Source organism: Lagenorhynchus albirostris, chromosome 2, assembly GCF_949774975.1.
Source record: "Lagenorhynchus albirostris chromosome 2, mLagAlb1.1, whole genome shotgun sequence".
In the NCBI taxonomy this organism is placed as follows: Eukaryota; Metazoa; Chordata; class Mammalia; order Artiodactyla; family Delphinidae; genus Lagenorhynchus; species Lagenorhynchus albirostris.
Genome location: NC_083096.1, coordinates 161337040 through 161357608, shown reverse-complemented (window position 1 = coordinate 161357608; position 20569 = coordinate 161337040). Strand labels below are relative to the sequence as shown.

The 20569-nt window shown below is 56.9% G+C and overlaps 1 protein-coding gene across 8 annotated transcripts in view; it reads right to left on the bottom strand.

The window, feature by feature from the left end:
• Window positions 1-2684: 2684 nt before the first annotated feature.
• COL16A1 (collagen type XVI alpha 1 chain) overlaps window positions 2685-20569 on the bottom strand; it is a 51056-nt gene continuing 33171 nt past the window's right edge. For 7 of the 8 annotated variants that reach the window (XM_060140754.1, XM_060140755.1, XM_060140757.1 and 4 more), the window contains 22 exons: window positions 19342-19395; window positions 18714-18767; window positions 18130-18183; window positions 16564-16608; window positions 16400-16453; window positions 16079-16114; window positions 15662-15724; window positions 13202-13273; window positions 12939-12992; window positions 12232-12276; window positions 11981-12025; window positions 11610-11663; window positions 11129-11182; window positions 9047-9097; window positions 8600-8689; window positions 7061-7096; window positions 6439-6483; window positions 5372-5560; window positions 4942-5008; window positions 4015-4191; window positions 3757-3834; window positions 2685-3025 (listed from right to left, as the gene is read on the bottom strand). In XM_060140754.1, coding sequence (XP_059996737.1) covers window positions 2823-3025; window positions 3757-3834; window positions 4015-4191; window positions 4942-5008; window positions 5372-5560; window positions 6439-6483; window positions 7061-7096; window positions 8600-8689; window positions 9047-9097; window positions 11129-11182; window positions 11610-11663; window positions 11981-12025; window positions 12232-12276; window positions 12939-12992; window positions 13202-13273; window positions 15662-15724; window positions 16079-16114; window positions 16400-16453; window positions 16564-16608; window positions 18130-18183; window positions 18714-18767; window positions 19342-19395 — 1620 coding nt within the window. In that variant the 3' untranslated portion in view covers window positions 2685-2822. The other variant, XM_060140759.1, reaches the window with a different exon arrangement.

Below are 20569 nucleotides of genomic sequence, written 5' to 3'. Positions count from 1 at the left end.
TGATCTAGTCTTACAGAGGGCTTAACGGACCACATGTGAAGAGTCTAAATAGATTCTGTTGAGTTCTGGTGACAGGGAAAAAATATTCAGACAGAAAAGAAGACAAATTCCAGAAGGCATCAAAGTCAGGGATTTTTCTCTGCAGAATAAACACGCAGCAGCCTTTTCTCCATCTTACAGAGCAGAGGGTTTCTCAAATTAAGAATTCCCTGTTAGGCAAACCTGGCTCAACACAGCCTCACGTGAAACCCTTGCTTCCCACTGTCTCTCCCGCTCGCACTCCACATTCCAACCACATGCGCTGTCTCTCATCACTCAGCGTGCTGTCCTCAGTCATCTCTGGACCTTGACATGTGCTGTTCCCTCTGCCTACATAGATCTCTGTCTAGACAAGATTAGGTCTCTCAGCTCTGTGCTCCCCTGGCGCCTGGTACTGCCCCATCATCCCACGTTATTGTAACTGCTTGTTTAACTCTCTGCTCTCCACCTAGACACTGTGGAGGCGGGGATCCTGTCTGTCTAGTTTGCCTCTGAATCCCCAGAGCCTGGTACAGTTCCGAGCACAAAGTAGAAAGAGGTAATGGACTCATCAAGTTAGATATTGCCAATCTGAATGATCTGTGTGTTGCCTGCAAAGCCTGGAATAACTACACTAAGAAATGAAGACAGACGGGAAAGTGAGAGAGCTGCCTGAAAGGAGGGGAAGGGGTGCACCCCTCCTTCCTTTCTCTAAAAGCTTACCCAGCTCCTGAACTTACCAGCAAAATCCATGGATTTTTTTTTTTGCTGACCATGGTAACAGAGACTATAAAATTCAGGTTTCCATCTGGTTCTTCATGGTCCAAGAGGATACAGCAATTTCAAACTCCGGGGAGACAAACATTCAAATCATGAAAGCTTAAACCTAGCCTGTCGCAGAGCCCCCTAAGAGTAGTATGAATTTGACTCAAGAAGAAAAGTGAAGAAAACATCATTTACTCTGTAAGGATCGGTTCCCTGGTGGTCCTCAGAGGGCTTGAGTTTGATGTTTCCTCATAGCGATTTTCCCCCTCTGGCCTTCAAAGCCAACCTGCTCAATTCAACAGCTGGTCCTTGCTTCCCTTTCTTTCTGCTCACACCAACGTGCTTCTTATCACGAGGCCCATCATCGGTTAGTGCTTCACAGACTGGGTGGAAAGGAAGCTGGCCTTCCAATGGGAGCACTTGAACATCTGTCCTCGTCCGCTGTCCAAAACTGGCTGCTACTTCAATGCAAAGAGGATGAGTTTGCTTTTTAATGTTTTATGTTAGACTCAGGGTTAACTGAGAATTGCTGGTGAGAGATAAAATAAGAATTGGCTCCTTTAGAAACATCATGTGAGGCACTTGGCATGCTCAGGAGTCTGCCTGATTTCATTTCCCTGGCCATCGGCACACCTCTGCCCCTGGCAGGAAAAAAAATAGGGCAAAGGTTCTGAAAACCTCTCGGTATTGGGGGCTCAATGGGAGAAGGGAATTTTCAAAACTGTGCTGGAAGTGCCAGCTCAGGAGAGATTTTACGGCCAGTTTGAAGGCTTCAGGCAGTTTGGATAAGCATCTGGACTCTGGGTACATTTCTCAGCCTGCTCTGTGATCCCTTTGAAGTTTATCCAACTTGAATAAACCTTCCAGAAAGCTGGGGCCAGTAAAAAACCTTTCTTTGGAAGTCCCTCTGGATGTGCCCTGTTGATTTCTCACAGAGCAACCAGCCCATCAGGACAAGAGATCTGAAAAGCAGAAAAGGAAGAAGCTCGAGATAGAATGCTTCTGTAATATTCAACTTGCTGTCTTTTTTTCTTTTTCTTCCTAGCCTTTTTACATATGGAGAAGGAGGCAGCAGATAGATCAGCAAAGTCCCAGTGGACTTTGAGGACAATGAATTCAGATCTGATTGTGGTTTGCCCATGACCCCTTTGCACTGATGCAATCTGTTTCTGAAGGCCTAGACTAAGAGGTACAGGAAAAGCACCACACGAGCTAGATTAACAAAGAATAACAAAAGATGTCATGCGCCGTCCAGGAGAGCTGGTGACAGGGCCATGCACTGGTACAGGCAGGAGTTTCCATGTCATTTCCTGGAGAAGCAGCAGTCCCTCGTTGCCTGGGCCAGGGGCTGCGACCTATCGTTCCTCCTGTTTGCACAGGCTTTCTAATCATGGAATTACTGGAGCAGCAAGAAGAGAACCATGTGTGCTTGGAGGTGCCGCCAGGCAGATGAATGCACCTCAGCAGCAAGTGGCAGTTCCCAAGGTGCACCTGGACTGGCTTTGGGTCACACCCAAGAGGAGGTGGGTGGGGTACCAAACACTGGTTTCTTAAAGGGAAGCAAATAGGGAGAGGCCTTTATGAGGTGCAAGCAGGGTCTTCAAACCCACCTTTGGCTCACCCGTGGGAAGAGGCTGAGCGATGCCCCGTCTCTGACTTGGAGAAGTGTGCCATGAAGGATAGGACACAAGGTCCAGAGGCCCAAAGGTTGACTCAGAGTATCTGGAGAGGAGAGCTGAGCTGGGGGCCACCTATACAGCAGCATCCCACAGCTTGACTGGTTGACCACAGACGATGAAGGAAATGCCCTCTTTTGACCCTGGGACCAAGTGACAAGAGGAGGATGACAGGGAGATGCAGCTGCAGCCCCAGAGAAACCCCACTGGAAGTGAGATTGCAGATAGTTTTGTTTCTTTGTTTATTGATAAAAAAATATTAATAGCAATTAAAAACCCAAAACATTCACAACCCATCCAGAATCCTGTAAGTTTTAGCCATTTGTCCCCAATGGAGTCCGTCATCTGATGGAAATGGTGATTTCAGCCAAAAGGCCCCTTCATGTTTTTCATGGGTGGGTACTCTTGCTCCATTGGCATGGCCCCAAAGCAGTCAGAGGGGTTACAGTGGCCGGCCTTGCCCGGTGGGCCCATGGAGCCTGGGGCGCCAGGGATGCCAGGAATGCCTTGCTGGCCCATCGGCCCAGTTGCACCCATCTTGCCATATCCTGGAGGACCTTGAGGACCTAGGGAGGAAGGAGTCAGAGAAGGAAAATCAGGAAACCCAGATCACAAGAAAAGAAAACATAATAGTCATGGTAAATAATACCTTACATTTGATACATATTTCTCCAGTTACACCATATTTTCATGAAGACCTGATCTGATCCTTACATTAGTTTAACGATAACAATAATACTACTGGCTAGTTTTATTCAGAGTTTCCACGTGCCAGGCACAAGGCAAGTGCTTCTTCTGCATTATTCATTGAATCTTCACAACAATTCCATGAGAAAGAAACTATTATCTCATTCTGGAGACGAGGATACAGGCTCAAAGACATCGCCCACCTGGTAAGTGGTGAAGCTACACCTCAGAGCCAGGCTATGAAGCTTTAGCCATTTCCCTCTTAGGCTCGTCAAGGTCACAGAGCCAGTAAGAGGATGAGCAGGACCTGGACTTGCGTTCCCTGGCCCCACCACATCGAGCTCTCTTCCACTGTGTGGTGCTAGCCCAGGTTAGGACTTGCGGGCAGGCACTGGGTCTTCCACCGCATCCCCAACACCCGCCCCCCTCCCCACGCACACTCTCACACACGCCCTCGTAGAGTATCTTACACGCAGTGGCATTACTCTAAATGATGGTTGGTAGGCCTGTGGTTACTTCAGGCTCTACACAACTATGTTATAGAAGGAACATAAAGAAAGGCGATCTCAACTGCTCCAGATTCATGGTCTCAAAGGCTGGCTTTTCCTACCTGGGGGGCCGGGGAGACCAACTTCTCCTGCAATGCCAACACCAGTGTCTCCCTTTTCACCTTTGGTACCAGGCAATCCTGGAACAAAAGGAATAAAATAAGAGGCCCCATCCCTGAGTAGAACAATGACACACCCAGCAGGATTATTTGAAACACACGTATACACACAAATGGCATATTCACAACAGACCTCATGCAATGCTCGTGTTTGCCCCCAAGAGCTAGGTATGCACCTCAGTAACCGGACGGCAGACCTACCTCTCATCCCGGGCAAGCCCTGCCGACCTTCTCTGCCAATCTGACCAGGGAGCCCAGGTGATCCCGGGGCACCTGGCCGGCCCGGGGGACCATCCTTCCCTGGGGGCCCTGGTCGTCCCGGAGCTGCTGCCATCTCCATGGGAAACTGCATCCTGGAGGTGTAGTAAGCCATCCTCTCTGTAAGAAAGGTCAGGGACAGGTCACAGGGTGCCCCCCAGGGACTCAGAACGACTGCAGATGCTACAGACAGGCCCCCAGCATGGAATCCAAGACAGCCTTTCTTCAGAGGGATGTCAGAGCAAGGAATGTGTGGGTGGATCTCTTAAGTGGTCTCCTGTGCCCTAGCCCCACCTCGCTCCTCGCTCTCCACCGTGAGCTTCCTGAAGCACAGATCTGATTACAGCATCTCTCTTCTCCATTGGCCTTCCTGAGTTCACCACTGGCTTCAGAATAAAGTCCAGACTCCTTGCTTGGCATTCAAGGTCTGCTTCCCAAGCAAGATGTCTAGCCCCTTCCGGAAAGGTCCATGTTTTCCCCAGTCCCTAGCCTGTCAATGTTGGACAAACAAATGAACAGGAAAAAAAGCTTAAAATGAAACCACAGCAGCCTTCTTAGCGCTGCTGCTTGCCCCTTTATTTAGAGCTCACTCTATGCAGACTCATTTGATATCAATTTTCTCGTCTGTCTCCTCTGCTCCAGCGGGGGCTTGGGGAGGGCAGGAGGGAATCATTCTGTCTCTGAACAGAGCAGGTGGCAGGAAAGGCTGAAGCCTAATTGAACATATGCCTGTAAGTGGGAGAGCAAGGTAAGTAGGGGTGGGGGGGGAGGTGGATATTGAGCTCTAAGGAAAAGGAGGCCGGGCCGGGGTGGAGAAGCAGCTGGGAAGGGCGAGCAGCACCCACTGCCACCCAGCCAGCTGCCAATTACCATCAAACATTTTAATGATCTCTTGTCTGATGAACCTCTTGATTTCATCATAATTCACCATGTCTCCCTGAGGAGAGAGAAGAAACCTGCCTCAGTGATACTTCCAAGCCTGGGGCTCATCTCCCCTGGGGATGGACTTCATGGAAGTAAAGGATGGGGAGGGAGGCAAGGGTCCCAGGAGCCTCCCACAGATACTTAACCCACTGTCCTAACCCCCTGAAGTGGTACAAAACATTTCGAGAGTCAGTGCATTTTTCTGGGGAAAGGGTCCCCAATCCCCTCAACTTGCCCACACAGCTAAGAACCACCCATAAGGGGGTCATGCTCCTTCCTGTAGAGTGTCAGCAAGAGCTTCTAAAATGGTCCACGCTCTACCCCGCAGGCCTGCTCTGTGGGCCAGTGCCCATGGCTGCCAGCCTCCCCGCCTTACCATGGAGCCAGGCACCCCGGGCAGACCAGGGCTCCCCGCAGGTCCCGGAGATCCAGGGTGGCCTCTCTCTCCTGCAGGACCCGGCGGCCCAGAAGGTCCCATGGAGCCACTCTTGCCAGGCCCACCAGGCATGCCAGCTCTTCCCTTCTCCCCTGCCTGGCCCTTCTGCCCTGAAGGTCCCGGGTCACCCTGCAAGGACAGGAAGTCACAGTCCAGCATTGCCGAGTGCTGTCAAGTCTACCTCACGATGTCTCGGCAATCTGCTCCTGTCTTCAGCCCCCTACCTGGCCCCCAGCGTCTCCCTCTGGACTGTGCACAGGATCTTGACAGGTTGCCCCATGTCGCTGCCCCCAAATCAGTCCTTCTAAAGGACAGTTTTCATGTTGTTACTCCCTACTTAGAAATTCTGATGGCTCCCAGCTGCCCTCAGGATAAAGGTCTAATTCCTTGGCCAGGCATTCAAGGCCATTCATGAGGCGGTCCTGACCACATCTTCTCCAGCCTCGTTGCACCTCCAGCCACACCTCACTGGTGGTAATTCTGACTCGGCCGTGTGTCTTAGTCCTCCCTGCCTGGACTGCCTTCCCCTCCTCTCTCCGCGGTGCACTCCTCCTACTCAGCTGAAATGTCCCTGTTCTCTGTGCAGCCTCCCTGACGCCCTAAGCTGAGCTGATTGCTCCCTCCCTCTGATCCCACGGTGCTACGTCTAATCTTCCTCGGTAAAACCTGCCACGCTCCAGTGTAAGTGTGACTGAACTAAGTGGGCACCTCTTGTTCAGGGACCTCTGTTTGCCCAAGGCTGGGACAGAGGGCCTGGCGGGTAAGCAAGGCCAAGCGGATGCTCGCAGAATGAATGAATGAATGAATCAATCAATCAGGAGTGAATGAACCTTGGAACAGCCCCTCGGGAGAAGTTGTCAGAGACGAGGTTGCTCCAAGTTCTGCCCACATTTTTCCCTGCCCACTGGCCTTCCTGTGTCTCCTCTCCATGGCTAAAGTCAGAGCTTAGAGTTGGGCTTAATCAACTCATGAGCTTCTCCTCTCAAACCCGGCCAGTGCCCACTCACCTTTGGACCAGGGGGTCCGTACATTCCCTGTTTTCCAGGGGGTCCCTAGAAGAAAGCAAAAGTCAGGGATCAAGTCTGGGCAGCATCTCCAAGCTGTCCAGGAAAGACAGGTGCTGTGAAAGGACCTCCCACAGTGTTAGGTCCCCAGGCCGTGTCCACTGGGCTCTGTGTGAGAAAGGATGTCAACCTCCCTGCCAACAAGAGCGGGGACATCTGGAAGGGAGACTCATGTTCCTGGGGTGTGGCCGTGTATGATCGTGTTGGTTGGGTCTCTTGTCATGGACAAAAAGAGGTGAGAAGTCAGAATGAAAGGGAGGGCCTGGCTAGAGCTGGTGCCCAAGAAATGTTTATTTGGAGTATTATTATGATTATTGGCTCTTTTTGACCAAGTATACGGTTAAAAAAAAAAAAAAGTGAAAAGCAAGGCTCACTCTCATCCTTTTCCCCTAGTCCCCAGTCCCTCTCCCCAGGAGAACAAGGGCACCGGTTTCCTGTATATCTGTCCAGAGACAGTCTGTGCAAACAGGGAGCATTCACTGAATGAATGAAGAGGGGTCAGGGCGAAGCTAGGAGCAAGAAGCAGCATCCCCAAGAGAAAAGGAGGAGCCCAGCACAACGGTACCTCTTTGCCAGCTTCACCATCTGCACCAGGTTCACCCTGGGGAGTAGAGAGCAATGGAGCTGTGGTGAGTGCCAAGCCAGCTGGGCATTTCATGCCTCACCTCGCCCACCAGGCATGGCCAGCCCCAGTTCCACCGAGAAGTCACGATCCTCCCCACCTCCCCCCGATGCTCCAGGCACAGGCTGTGGAAACTTAGACCCCACCCCACCCTCCAGCCTGCTCCCGGCCGCCCCACTGACTGAGCTCTATGGGGGAAGAGCAGACTGCACCTGCCCTGCTCTTTGCTTGAGATCCTGGCATCTCGCACATTCCCTGGCTCTGAGTGTATGTTCAGTGTTTGCTGAATGAAGGTGTGAACTCTGAATCTCTGGCCTTGATGAGGTCGCAGAGATCGGCCAGGGCAGCCTAGTGTCCGCTCCCTCCCCAAAACAGGAGAGGCTGCTTCCAGGGCCCTGCCATTTCTAGTGGGATGCTGGGGAAGAGGAATCTGTGATTGCAAGGCAACTGACACATTCATCCGGGGACCCTGGAGGCTCCTGAGCCTGTAGGCAGGAGGGATGGAGGGTTGGTGGGACCTGCCTGCCCAGGGTCTGCAGCAGGAATCAGATGAGTTGGAGGCAAGACTCGGCCCGTCCGATTACTCCTGCATGGGCTAGAGTCATCCACCCCATTCCAGGGCACCAGCCCCAGGGGCATTGCTACTGCTCCCCAGAAGGAAGTCTGCTTGGGTGGAAAACACCCTGACCTGGGGACTAGGAGACATGGGTCCCTGCCTCAGTCCCTGGGGAGATTTTTCATCCCTGAGACTGGCAGTCAGTTCCACCTGATGTGGCCACCTGTCTGGAACCTTTGAAAGAGAAAGTATCGCAGAGTGGCTCCGGACGCAAGTTCTGCAGTCAGGCAGCCTCTTGCACTCACTAGCTGTGTGACTCTGGACAACCTACTTAACCTTGCTGAGCCCTGGTTTCCTCATCTGTAAAATGGGGACAATCCGACCTACTAAATAGGGTTGTGGTACAGATTAAATGACAAAATGTCAAGCACATTTGTAGGTCACCATTTGTAGGTCACCATTCAGCATTGTCACATTGTCAGTGACCAATATATCACAGCTCTTAGTATAAACTCTAGCTGAAACTAAGGAGTGGTTTCTGAGCTGTTGCAAGAGCTCCAGCAGTAGCGCAGCGTTTCTGGTGCCTGACGTATACAGGTTTTCTGTGGTTACCAACAGACTCCCCTGGGGAGGGGGCGGGGGTGGAACAGGGGCCAGTCTCCCCTGTCCGACACCTAGTGGGGGGATCTGTACAGCGGTGCACGGCTGGAGGCAGCGGTCTGCTGTGTGGCCGGCCCAGTGCTGGCTTGTACAGCTTGTCCTTCTTTCTAAATAGGACGTGATCCTCAGGCACAATCTCCGAGCTGCCATCGTCTGTGCTAAATGCCTCCCCTTCCCTGGAGACCTCAGACGTGCAGGGCTGCGTGCAACTGACAAAGCCCACTGGCCCTTTCCCCCGGGCTGTGCCGCAAGATGTGGGGTCTTACCGGGGGGCCAGGGTGTCCAGGGGGACCAGGCTGGCCCGGAAGACCTGAAAGGCCCCTTTCTCCAGTGGATCCTCGGTCTCCTTTCGGGCCCTAGGGAAAAAGACGGGGATGGTGAGAGGGAAAAGTGAACCCCACGCAGCCAGAGGCAGACATTGTGCGCCAGGGGCCATGACCCCCACCCTAAGGCCGCACACGGGGAGGTGGCGCTGCCTGAACCTGGGGAAGGACCCTGGGATGGCCTCCAGGCTTCTCCAAAGGTCTTCACCACAGGCCAGTGAGGGAGATGTCTGGACGCAGGAGAGGCCGATGCCAGGGAAGGAGAGGGGCTGGGGACACGCTGCTCTCCAGCCCTCACCCCCCACCCCACCCGGCTCCCTCTGCGAGGAGCCTGCAGCAGAGCAGGGCTAAACTCCGGGGAGGGAGGGACAAGGGGAGCACGCCACTCACCACTGCAGAGATTCCAGCTGGGCCTGGCTGGCCTGGAGACCCCGGAGGCCCCTAAAGAGAGCCAGTCAGTGGGACGGAAAGAGGCTCCAGTAATAAGGCCCCGGAGGCAGCGAAGGACCAACAGCAAGAACACGCCCTAACCTTGTCATGACTGCTCCATTCTCTTCCCCGAACCCTCCTTCCTTCTGCTCTTGCACTTGACCTACGCCAGAGCTGAGGCCTGGGGGGCCCTGAACACACAAGACCCTCATGCCTGCCGCAGGCCGAGTGGTACCTCTGGGGCCCGCACGGAGGGGATGACCTGGGAGTCAGAGCCAAGTGCAGAGGGAGTAAGGTACATGCTACGTGGGCCTGGGTGTCTTCTGAGTACCCCCCCACACCCCCTGCCGCCTTCCTTCTGTTCTCTGGGAAGAGCAGAGACCAGAAGCTTTCCTGTGCGCAGCCGGGGGGTGAGGGGCAAGGGCTCAGCACCGACTCCAACGTCCTCACAGAGAAGCCCCAAGCTCCCTGGTCTCCTGCCGCTCACGTGCTGCTGGAGGGCGATGAGCCTGAAACATGCAGGAGGGCTCCCGCCTGCCCTATCTCTCCACATCCTGCCCGAGGCTCAGCTCAAATGTCACCGCCCTGGTGGTCAGAGCTACACTTTCTCTGAACCCCAGGGCACACAGGTCTCTCTCAGAGCACTTCCCTCCATGCTCCCAGATGGAAAATTCCAAAGGCACAGCTCTGTTCTACTCATCTCAAGCCTCCTAAGGCAGGAATGTCCAGCTCTGAGACTGGCACAGCGGGGGGCTGGGCTGGATGGCCAGAGGTGGGAAGAGGAACCCTGCACACCCCCAACCCCCCAGGGGGTCTCCGATGCGGACACAATTCAGAGTGTGTGACTCCTTCTTTCATCTGTAACGTGGAGGGGACCGGACTAGACCCGGGGTCCCCAATCCAAGGTCTCCGGACACCTTGAGATCCATAAAAATAGTGATGAGGACCCGAGAATTCCTTTTTGGGGGTTCTGCACTATTCTTAACATTTCCAAGAGCCTTCTGGAAAGTGTACAGCCAGCCTCAACAGGGCTGTCTGGAACCCCACCAGCTCGGCATGGTCACGCTGATCAAAGACGCCCACGGGCAGTCATCTGTGTTACAGATGAGTAAAGTAGACGGGAAAGCCATTATTGCTTAATAAACATCCTCTCCAAGTCACCCTTTCTCAGTAAATACACCACCCACTCACCCAGCTGCCCGAGGCGAACCGAACAGGAGTCGTCCTCGATTCCTCTCCTTCTACCGCCTCCTGCCCCCTCCCCATCCAGGTCACGAGCAAGTCCTCTATCTACCTCCAGACACTTGCGGGATCTGTCCACTGCCACCAGCTCCACCGCCATCATCCCTCCGCTGATATCTCTGATGTCATTTGCGCACCCAACCCCCTCCTGCCCATGCCCCCGAGGTCCTCCACCATCTGCATCAGGTCCTCTCCCAGCTCAGCTTTCCCGTTCCCGCTCACACCCTCCTCGGACTCCACTCCCGCCACGCTGACTCTGAAGCTCCCCAAGCCCTCCCTGCCTCAGGCCCTTTGCAGCAGATGCACCCCTGCCGGGATGCTCTTCCACCAGACTGCTCGACAGCTGGCCCCTTCTTGTCATTCGGGCCCCTGCTCAAAGGCCACTTCTCCCGTAAAGTCGCCTCCCAGGCCCTCTATGACAGCACATCACTGCCTGATCCTTCCGCGTTAATCTGTCTGTTGTGCCTGTGTGGAAGCTCTGGGATCAGGGGACCTTGTCTATCTCGCCGTAGCCCAGGGCTTGGAACAGTGCCTGGTGTGGAGCAGGTGCTCAATAATTACTTGTTGAATAACTGAATGATCTTTGTTTGATAAGCAAACTCGAATGTGCCCAGAAAATCAGAAAATGGCGAAAAGCCGGGGAACCGCTGGATGGGTGAGCCCAGAGCCCCTTACTGCTCTACGTGGCTGGCACTGCTGCTGCGGTCAGTGCTTTCGGGTCATCACCAGCTTGCCCACCACCACCCAGCCCAACACAGTCTGAACTCTCACAGAGACAGAGACGAAAACAGAGTAACTCACAACGTGGCCAGGGGGGCCGGGTCTTCCCTGGGGTCCCATGGCACCAGGCTCACCCTGCAGGAGGGAGAAAGAGGAAGAAACAACACAGAAACAGACTTACACACACAGGCTGTGAGGTAGGAGAACGCTGAGCACAGCAGGTGGAACACCAATGGCCAGAAGAGCTGCGTTGAGTCCTGGCCTCTAGGCCTAAGCCTTCTGGGGACAGGGGACCAGCCCTGCCCATGAGTATGGTTGGAGGGGGAAGGTAGAGCCCAGGCCTCTATGGGTTAATAACCCAATAGCCCATAGGGAGAGGAAATCGGTTATAAACTTAAGAGGAGGAAGGTCAAGATGTGCAGTGTTGGGCAAAACCTCCCCCAGAAGGCAAGGAGAGGAGGCTGCCACTTTGCCAGCGAAGGGGGAGGGAGTGGCCGCGTCCTGGACTCAGCAGAACCCAAGTGCTGTCTAAAGGCAGCACGCACAGACCCCGGGCCCTTACCTCTGCTCCGGGGCGGCCACTGCTGCCCGGGGGACCAGGCTTTCCACAGTCACCCTGGAGGAGAGAGGGGCAACTGAGGCTCACCAGACCGCCATTTGGCTCCCACACCCCAAGCCGACCCCACATCAGAGGAGTCCTGCCACATGCCCCGGCTTCGGCCAGGGGCTCTCTGATGCCCTCGGGCTGGCAGATGGCAAAGCCCCAACCCAGTCTGCCAGGCACCGGTGGCCTCAGAAGGCCTGGATGCTGGGATGGCATCTTAGCCAAGGGTCAGGTGGCACTCCACTCCGGCCAGACTGCCACATCTGCCCGGGGTCAGACCTTGAGAAAAGCCGAGAAAACCCGGTTGGCAGAAGTCACCAGGCCCTTACCTTCAGTCCTGGGAGGCCGGGATGGCCCGGTTTTCCCTTGAAGCCCTGGAAGAAAAAGCAGGAGCTGCCACGTCCCTCACCTCAAGCAGAGGCCACCTCCCACTCCTCTTTCCTCAGGTTAAACAAGTCAAATCCATCCAAAGTCATACCATGTCCACAGGGGATGTGGATTTGAGCTGCCCCACCCATCAGGGCACCCGTCCAGCTTTGCAACCTCCCAGCTCCCAGCTCCTTCCTGCAGCTCAACTTACCGGGGGTCCCATGAGTCCGGGGGGGCCAGCAGGACCAGGGTCCCCCTAGGGAAAGAGACCAGGGGCACTGAGACAAGAGCTTTGTCCAGCTTGTACCCACTCATTCACCAGTCTCCCCCTTTCTCCAGACCCTCCCCCAGCTCTCCCAGGATGGAGGGATTGTCACGTGGGGCACAGGGACGATTCCAAGCCGGGCTCAGCCTCTGACTGGCTGTGCACGCTGAGTGAATCCCCGTCCCTTTCTGAACCTCAGTTTTCCTTCTTTTGGGTACAGAAGGGGGTTGACCTTGATGCTCTGCCCTTTGCCATGGCCCCATCCTTTTCAGATGCCCCAGCAAAATCGGATCCAAGGAGCCAGGGCCACTCAAGTCCTTCCCTGTCTGCAGCCTATTCTTTCTGACACCCAGCCTAGTTTCTTCAGCTGATTGAGTTTCTGGGTATAAATTTACTCCCTTCACTGCCTGCCTTTGGTGAGACCCAGCTCATCCAACCTGGTTAAGGCAACTGGGAGAACAGAGAAATCGGGGGGCTCTGGTGCCATTAGAGAAGTGGGGTGCGGTGAGAGGCAGACCGAGGGAAGGTGGGGCACCTCCTGCAAGAGGTGTGGGGCAGTGGAATTCAATTCCCTTCATCAGGGTTCCCTTGACTTTGGCTCTTGGAGAAGGAGGTAGAAGGAAGGGGGTGCCCTCCTGGGCCCACCATCTCACCCTCACGCCAGGCTTGCCGTCCTTCCCATCTAGACCATCCAGACCGGCAGGGCCCTGGAAATGGGAAAAAGGCATTCCTGCACGCCTGTGCTGGAGCCCTAGGAGGTGGGAGGCCCAACCCAGCCCCTCCACCCTCTTCACCGCCTCCACCCCTCACCCAACTCCTACCCCTAAAACACACACACAGAGACACACACATGCATGCATGAGCACACACACATACACACACACACACCCGTCAGGCTAAGCGGGCACAAGCTCACCTGAATCCCGGGAGATCCTGGTGGTCCAGGGGGACCAGGCAGGCCTGATGGACCTCGAATCCCTTCACTGCCCTGGAAATGAGCCCCCCAGCAAAGTCAGTGGGGCCTTGCCCCCCTCCCTCCCGCTGACACACACCAGCAGGACAAGAGACCCCGGCCACAGGGGCTGGTGACTACTGGAAGTCAGGACAGCTGGCTTCGAACCCCAGTTCGGTTCTGGCCTAACTGGCTGTATCCCGCACACCACTCCCCCGTGAAAGTCTGTCTTCATCTGCCAAGCATCCCCCTTTCTGCACTGCTCCACGAAGAGGAAACAGAGCCTTCTGGGTCCAGCGCCTTCCTCGGGGTTGACCAAGGACTGGCCTGGTGGGTGCTCAGTAATGTGGGCTGAAGTGAGAGCACACATTCAATTCACATTGATCCCAGCAAGGTGCCAACCACCATGTGGCCTCTGATTCCCCCAGATGGCAAAAGGGTGGGCCCTGCCCTCGAGGAGCTCACAGTCCAGCAAGAGTCACAGGCCCAGGACCATCAAGGGCATTGCAACAGTCGATTTGCCTTGTGTGAGTAAGGGGCCCTGGGAGCTGGGGAGAGAGAGCAGCTCACTCTGGTCGGGGGCAGGGAAAGTGTCACCGAAGAGTTAGCAGGTGCTGGGCTCTGAAGGACGGCTGGGATTCGGGTAGGTTTAGGAGAAAAGGGCATGCCACAGAGGACTTCAGAGAAGGATAAAGATTTGGCGGTGTTCACATGCCTGGTCTAGCTGGGGTGTCTGGGGAGCCTGTGTGATGGGGGTGGGGGGCGGAGAAGAGACTGGAGGAGGGCCCTGAAACCCTGTACTAGATTTTATCAAACAGACCGTTAGTTTTCAAACTGTACTTCCCAGGGCCTGAGGGTTCCTGGAGGAGCCTGGAGAGGCTGGGGGCACAAAGTGGAGGCCAAGGGGGTGGGACTCCAGGACCCCTACCCTCGCCTTAGCCAGAGCAGCTCCACTTGCATCTGTTTTACAGACTGAGCATTCATATGAGATTTTGTGTGACAAAAAGCCTTGGGGACTACAAAATAAAGCCTGAAAACACCACTACGGGCATTGGGGAGCCACTGATGGTTCAAAGCAGGGGAATGATGAGAGCGAACGTGTGAATTCGAATGTTTATCAGAGAAGAGAGGGGGAGGCAGGTAGCTAAGTGGGGAGGCGGCAGCATTTCCCCAGTGGGGAGAGGGTGGCTGACCTGGAGCAGTGGCTGTGGGGGTCACCAAGGGGAAGGCATCCAGCTAGAGACCCCACAGGGGGGTGGGGGTGGGGGGGGAAGGGCTCTGGGTGGCACTGCCATGCCACCAGCTACCAGGAGGGGTCAGCACAGCCCCAGGAAATGGCAGCCCCACAGGGAGTCAGGACGGAGAACCGCTGGCCAGAGGTTTGGGAGTCTCTGCAAAGACCGGCCTAAGGAGAGCAAGCTGCACTGGGGCACAGAGGCAGCGCGGAAGACTCTGGCGGGGGCCGCCACTCAGGCGCCCCACAGAGAAGTGAAGGGAGGTGGCACCCGCACTGCCTCAACCATAGCTGATAGGTGCTGGCTCTGGGGTGGGGGGCGCAGCCAGGGGCTTGAGGGTTCTCCTGAGCTGGGAGGGAAGTCTCAGCCCCGCCACTGTCTGGCTGTGCATACCTGGGATGCCCCCAGCCTCTCTAGGCTTCAGTGAGAACCTAGACCAAGGGGGCCCTTCTAGAAGTTCTTTCCAGCTTTCAGAGGAAAGAGGCTCCCCAAGAAGCTGCAGCTCTCCTGCCCCTCCCTGTACCCCAAGCTTAGAAGTCAGTTTGGGGCCTCATTACATTGCCCACCTGTCACATCTGGAGAGCCCAGAGGATGGGCTGAGACAAGGATGTCAGCCTCCAGAGCAAGGCAGAGCTAGTCCCAAAGTTTATCTATAGCCAAACCCAGGGGCGGCCAGTGCGGGGGCTCCCCAACTGCTGCTCCTTCCCACCCTTGTCACCAGGTCACAGGCCACGCCTGCCCTCTCTGGCCCTTGGGGACACCCTGAGCATGGCCTCCCAGGAGGCCCATCCTTCTTTCCTGTTGTCAGACCCAGAAGGCAAATGCCCAGACCACCTCCTGCTGAAGGGCCCAGGGCGCCCAGTCTCGGATGTGCTTCCCTCCTTCCCTCAACTCCTCGCCCCCCGCTGGAGGAGCTGCAGCTGGCCGGGGCTGGCCTGTCGCATCTAGTGGCCCGCCTCTCACTACACCTCTCTGCCTCCTCCCCACCCACACTCTCCCATTGGGCGGGCATCCTGGGCCCAGCTGTCAGCCCTAGGGGCCCACTGGTCTGCCCCGGCCCTGTTGCCCTACAGCAGTTGCTGGGCTCATCCTGGAGGTCTCTTTGCCCCCCACTTGATGTAACTGAATTAGTCCTTGAACTTCTGATGGCTCAGAGCTGTGACTGTGGCCAACTTGGGGTCCTGCTCACCTTCTCCGCTTGGGGGCCAGGTGGGCCAGGTGCTCCAGCTTTGCCTGGGAATCCAGGGGGACCCTAAATCAACAAAGAAGCAGGCAGGAATGAAGGCGGGGCTGGAAAGCAGCTCCCCTTCCTTCTTCCTCCTGGGTGTGCTTCACCACTGTTAATGTGATGCGTTTTGACTTCCCAGAAACACCACCCAGGAGCATTACATCTGGCTGGGCGGCTGGGCTGGGGCCCACCCAGGAGGCCCTGCTCTCCAGGTCCTGGCTCCTGGAATCAGGCCTGGCCCCCGAGGCCATTCCCCCGTTCTTCCCGCGCCTCTTTGCTCCCCTCCCTAGGCCCACCCTCAACCAGCCTGGCCTGGCCAGGCCTGCCCCTCGCAGATGGGATCACGTCGGACAGAGCTGGCTTTGTGTGTGCACTCACCGGTGGGCCTGGAAAGCCTGGCTGGCCTTGAAATCCCTAGGGGAAGAAAGCAAGGGACAGTTTGCTGTGCCACCCTCTCTCTCCTGCCTGGCTACCCAGGTGGAAAGAATGACAGCGTGAGGCTGCCTCAAGTCATGGGCCTTGTCCTCCGCTCTGCCCCAAAGGGCCAGCAGGTGAGGCTCTGGGCACGAGGTGAGAGGTTACAACTCGAGGATGGTGGGGGGGTGGGAGGCTAGAGCTGGTCACTGTGCCCCCTCCCCCACTGTACATGAGGGTGACCATCGGGGGAGGACAGCTAGATAGGGCCCTGCCACCACTCACCTGGTCACCTTTCTCACCCAAGTTCCCTTGGGGTCCTCGCTCTCCTCGGGGACCCTGTCACCACAGAGAACAATGCATCTAGAACCCAACCTTCCTGTCCCCAGACCCCAGGGCAGGATCAGGGATCCCCATGTCCACATCTCCCTGTCCCCTTCCCCACTCACTGCTGGGCCTGGGGGACCTGGGAGGCCTTCAGATCCTGGCGGGCCCTGGTGATACAAAGGAGAGGAATCGGTCACTCTGACTGGGGGAGGTGGGAGATCAGGGGATGGGGCAGGGGACGGGGCACAGAGCAGAGGCAGGGATGTGGTGGGACGCCCCTCTAAGCAGCAGGATTCCTCCCCCTGCTCTGTTCAGGCTTCCCTTCCCTTGCCTGAGCTACTGAACCAGCCTCTTAACTAGTTCTGCCATCTCTTGGTTTGCTCTAATCCAGCCAGCAAGAGGCTGCCATCTCCTCTGCTTCAACGCAGCACTGATTATAATACTCTCTTGCTCCAACACCCTCCATGGGGCCCCTCTGCCAACTGAATGCTGGGTTTTGAGGCATCCTGTGATCTGATACCAACCACCCTTCCCTGCTTCACTTCCCTCCCCTTTCCTTATCTTCTGCCTGGCTTGGTCAGACTGCCGTTCCCTGAACACTATACAATCATACCACTGGGCATTTGCACAACTGTCCCCTCTACCTAGAATGCCCACCATCCCCCACCATTTCTAGGTCTCTTGAAACCTTACCAAATCATTCGATGGCTCGAATCTGTCCCTGAGGTACCCTCACACACGGCTTCTCCCTCTGCGATTCCCCAGCACAGACAACCGTGTGCTGGTCGTCTGTGCTCCCACACACCCCCGCAGCTCCATTCAGGGCTCAGCTCAAACGCCACCCGCTCAGAGAGGCCTCCCTGACCCTCTGTCTAATGCTTCCCGTTCATGGCTCCAGCTCCTTACCCGGCTTGATTTTCTCCACCGGTCCTACCTCTCATAATTTATATGTAGCTGTTTACTCATCTGTTATCTACCTGGCCCACTGGAACGTGAGCTCCCTGAGGACCAGGGGCTCAACTGCCTGTTTTATCCACCAAGGCATCCTCAGAACAGAGCCTGGCACCCAGAAGGCCCACGAGAAAGATTCGTTATTGAATAAATGCACAATGGGGTTTGCTGCATCCCACCGGGGCCTCACCGGCATGTGCGAGGGGGAAGGTAAGACAAAGACCTGGGAGGTTTGTCACAGACTTGGGTTCAAGTCCAGGCTCGGCCCTAGTTCACTAACTAGCTGCAGGACCCTGGGTGAGCCACGTCACTTCGTGAGCCTCCGTGTCCCCATCTGGTGACCGCCCCAGCTCCAGTGCTCAGTGTGGGGCTGGGGACAGGCCGGGTGGCAGAGTGGGGTCCAGAGTCCGGGGCCTGGCTCTCCGACCTGTGGGCGTTGGGGGCGGGGGGAGGAGGTCCCCTGCCCGCTGACTCTGGCCCCCTCCCCCCAGGCAGCCCCTCCGCCAGTCTCCACGAAATCTGCCGGGATTCTCCTCCTCGCAGCTTCCGCCCACGCAGCAACCAGCCGGCAGCGCTGACTGCTTGAGACGCAGCTGGAGCGACTCAGGGGACCGGAGGGCCGGGGTCACGTCTCCCGTTCAGGGGCGGCTGGGAAGCTCTCCAGGCGGCAGAGAGACACTGGCCATTTGAAGCCCTTCCTCCCGCCCCCGCGGAGGGAGCTGCCTTCCCGCACTCACCGATTCGCCCTTCTCTCCCGGGGAACCCCCGTAGCCGCGCTCCCCCTTGATGCCCTGACAGGCAGCAAAGAGAGAGGGAATTAGCCCCGTGGTCCGCCCGCCAGGGGCGCCGATGCGAGGGGTGGAGACTGCAGCTGGCACACACCCTTAGACGCAGAAGGCGCCCCGGGCGAGGCTGGGGCCCGAGGGGTGTGCTGCTCCCGGAGCAGAGCGGGGCGGGGCGCCTCTGCGGCCTCCCACCGCCACTCAGTGGGACGGGGGTCACGCCCTCCTAACAGGCGCCTCCGCTGGATCTCCCCAACTCTCCCCCGCCCCTGGGGAGGCAGACCTCTGTCCTCTCCTAGTCTGGGAGGCTCCGGGTGCTCTGAGAGTCTGGCCCTTGATGTGCAAAGCGGAGAGGGAGGCCAAGCTCCACTACCAAGGGGCCTTATGGGGTGGGGGGGTGCTCTGGACGGACAGCCTGGCAGAGACACCAGCTGAAATGCTGGGAAAGGAGGGAGCCCGCTGAGGATGCCCAAGCCTGGGCCGGTCCTGACCACCACCCCACGGCTCGGGTACCCCCAGACCCGGCTCCCCTTACTCACAGGCAGTCCTGGGGGGCCCATGGCACCTGGGTAGCCAGGTTGCCCTGGAGGACCCTGCAAAGAAAGGGAGACATGATGGACCAGCCCCCCAACATTTCTGTCCCCATCCCTGGCTATGAGGGCGGCCAAGGCCCGACAGTCTGGAGCTGCCCCTCAGCCGGTGCCCCGGTTACAGCCTCCACCTTGGGCCATTTCCCCCAGACCCGGCTCCCTTCGGCTGTGGTCACCACCACAGTCCTGGATGCTGACTGCTTGAGACTGCTCCCTCCAGAGCAGTGCCTGTCACTTTCTAGCGGAGCTGAGCCAGAGGAGAAGGCCCAGGACAGGGAATGACGAAGACCCGGGTGGGGGCAGTGGAAGGGACATGGTGAACGCTGCAGGAGAAGGGAGGGAGAAAGCCCCCAGGGATGGAGGTGTTTGCCCCTTACAGGGAGTCAGGGCACATGGAGATCAGCTTCCTTTGATCCTGAGGGATCCCCCAAAACTGAGGGAATCAGGGCCGAGGGGCAAAGAGTTTCAAGAGAAGGAGTCCACCTCCCACCTTCCACGCAGCAGCCATCCCAGGGGGCCCAACCTCCGTCTCCCCAAGGCTCTTCATCTACCTCCATCCCCTGCTGTCTCCGCTTACCGGTTCCCCCTTCTCTCCCGTCAGGCCCCTGAGGCCTCGCTCTCCTTGAAGACCCTTGGAGAGAAAAATCATGAGAAACTGCAGGAGAGGGCAGTCTCCACTCAGCCCCTGACTCCTCCCTGCAGCCCCCCAGCCCTCTGTCCCCATTCTAGGCAAAGGTGGGGGGCTACTGGTGGCCCCCCTAGTGTCCCCAGCAAAGTGACCATAGGGGGTGTGCCCAGAAGGGTAACTATCAGAGGTGTAAATCCCCACGTAAGGGTGCCCCAGAAGCATGCCCCCCAAGACAGGTCACCACAGAGATATGCCCCCAGTCGGGTGACTCCCAGGTGGGACTTCTCAGGTGGCTGCCATTGGTGTGCCCTACTGTGACCACTGTCTGGGGTGCACCTTTAGGAGGGTGACACATGTGCTCCCCCTGAGGGGCAACTGTCCAGAGAGGTGTCCCTAGAGTGATGCTCCCCACCAAAATGTATCACCAGACTCGCAACACTTACCTCTCCAAGCCCCCCGCCCCAGCCAAAAATCACATGCTTTTAGGGATGCTGGGGAGGGACATGGGAAGGCTCCCTCCAGAGCAGTCCCTGTCACTTTCTAGGTGGAAAGGGATATCCATCTCAATCAAAGCCAGAGCCCCCATCCCTCCTCACTCCTCGCCCTGGCCTTCGCGGATGCACCGCACCGTTAAGGGGCCGTGTCTGCCCCTTCTCCCTCGTGCCCTCAAGAAACGGCACCCAAACCTTTCCACAACACAAGACAGATGGCTAGACGAACAGATGGCCCCTTCACCCAAGCAAGCAGAAACAGACAAGGTCCGGCCAGGATGAGGACGTGGGGACAGATGGAGCTGTGACAAGGAGAGGCCTTGCTCCCTGAGCCTCCTTCACCAGGCCTGGGAGGAGAGGAGCCAGGCCCCAGGAACACGAACTCTGACAAACAGGAGGTTAGTTTCCATGACCCAGGAGGGAGCAACAGTAAGGAAGAGGACGACTCAAACATACTTGTGACGATGACGAAGGCAGAGCAATTAACGACACCCGGCAGAAGGAGGAGGCCAAGACACTGGGCACAGAGGGGCAGGGCCCCACGACACCCAGAAGCCCTACTGCTGGCATCACGTGCCCAGCCTCGGAGCAGACTGGGACCAGAGCCAAAGAAGAGGAAAGGAAGAGGAGGAAGTTTCCTCTGGGATGATGGGAAAAGTTGCAAGCGTGGCCGCCTTGAAATCCCT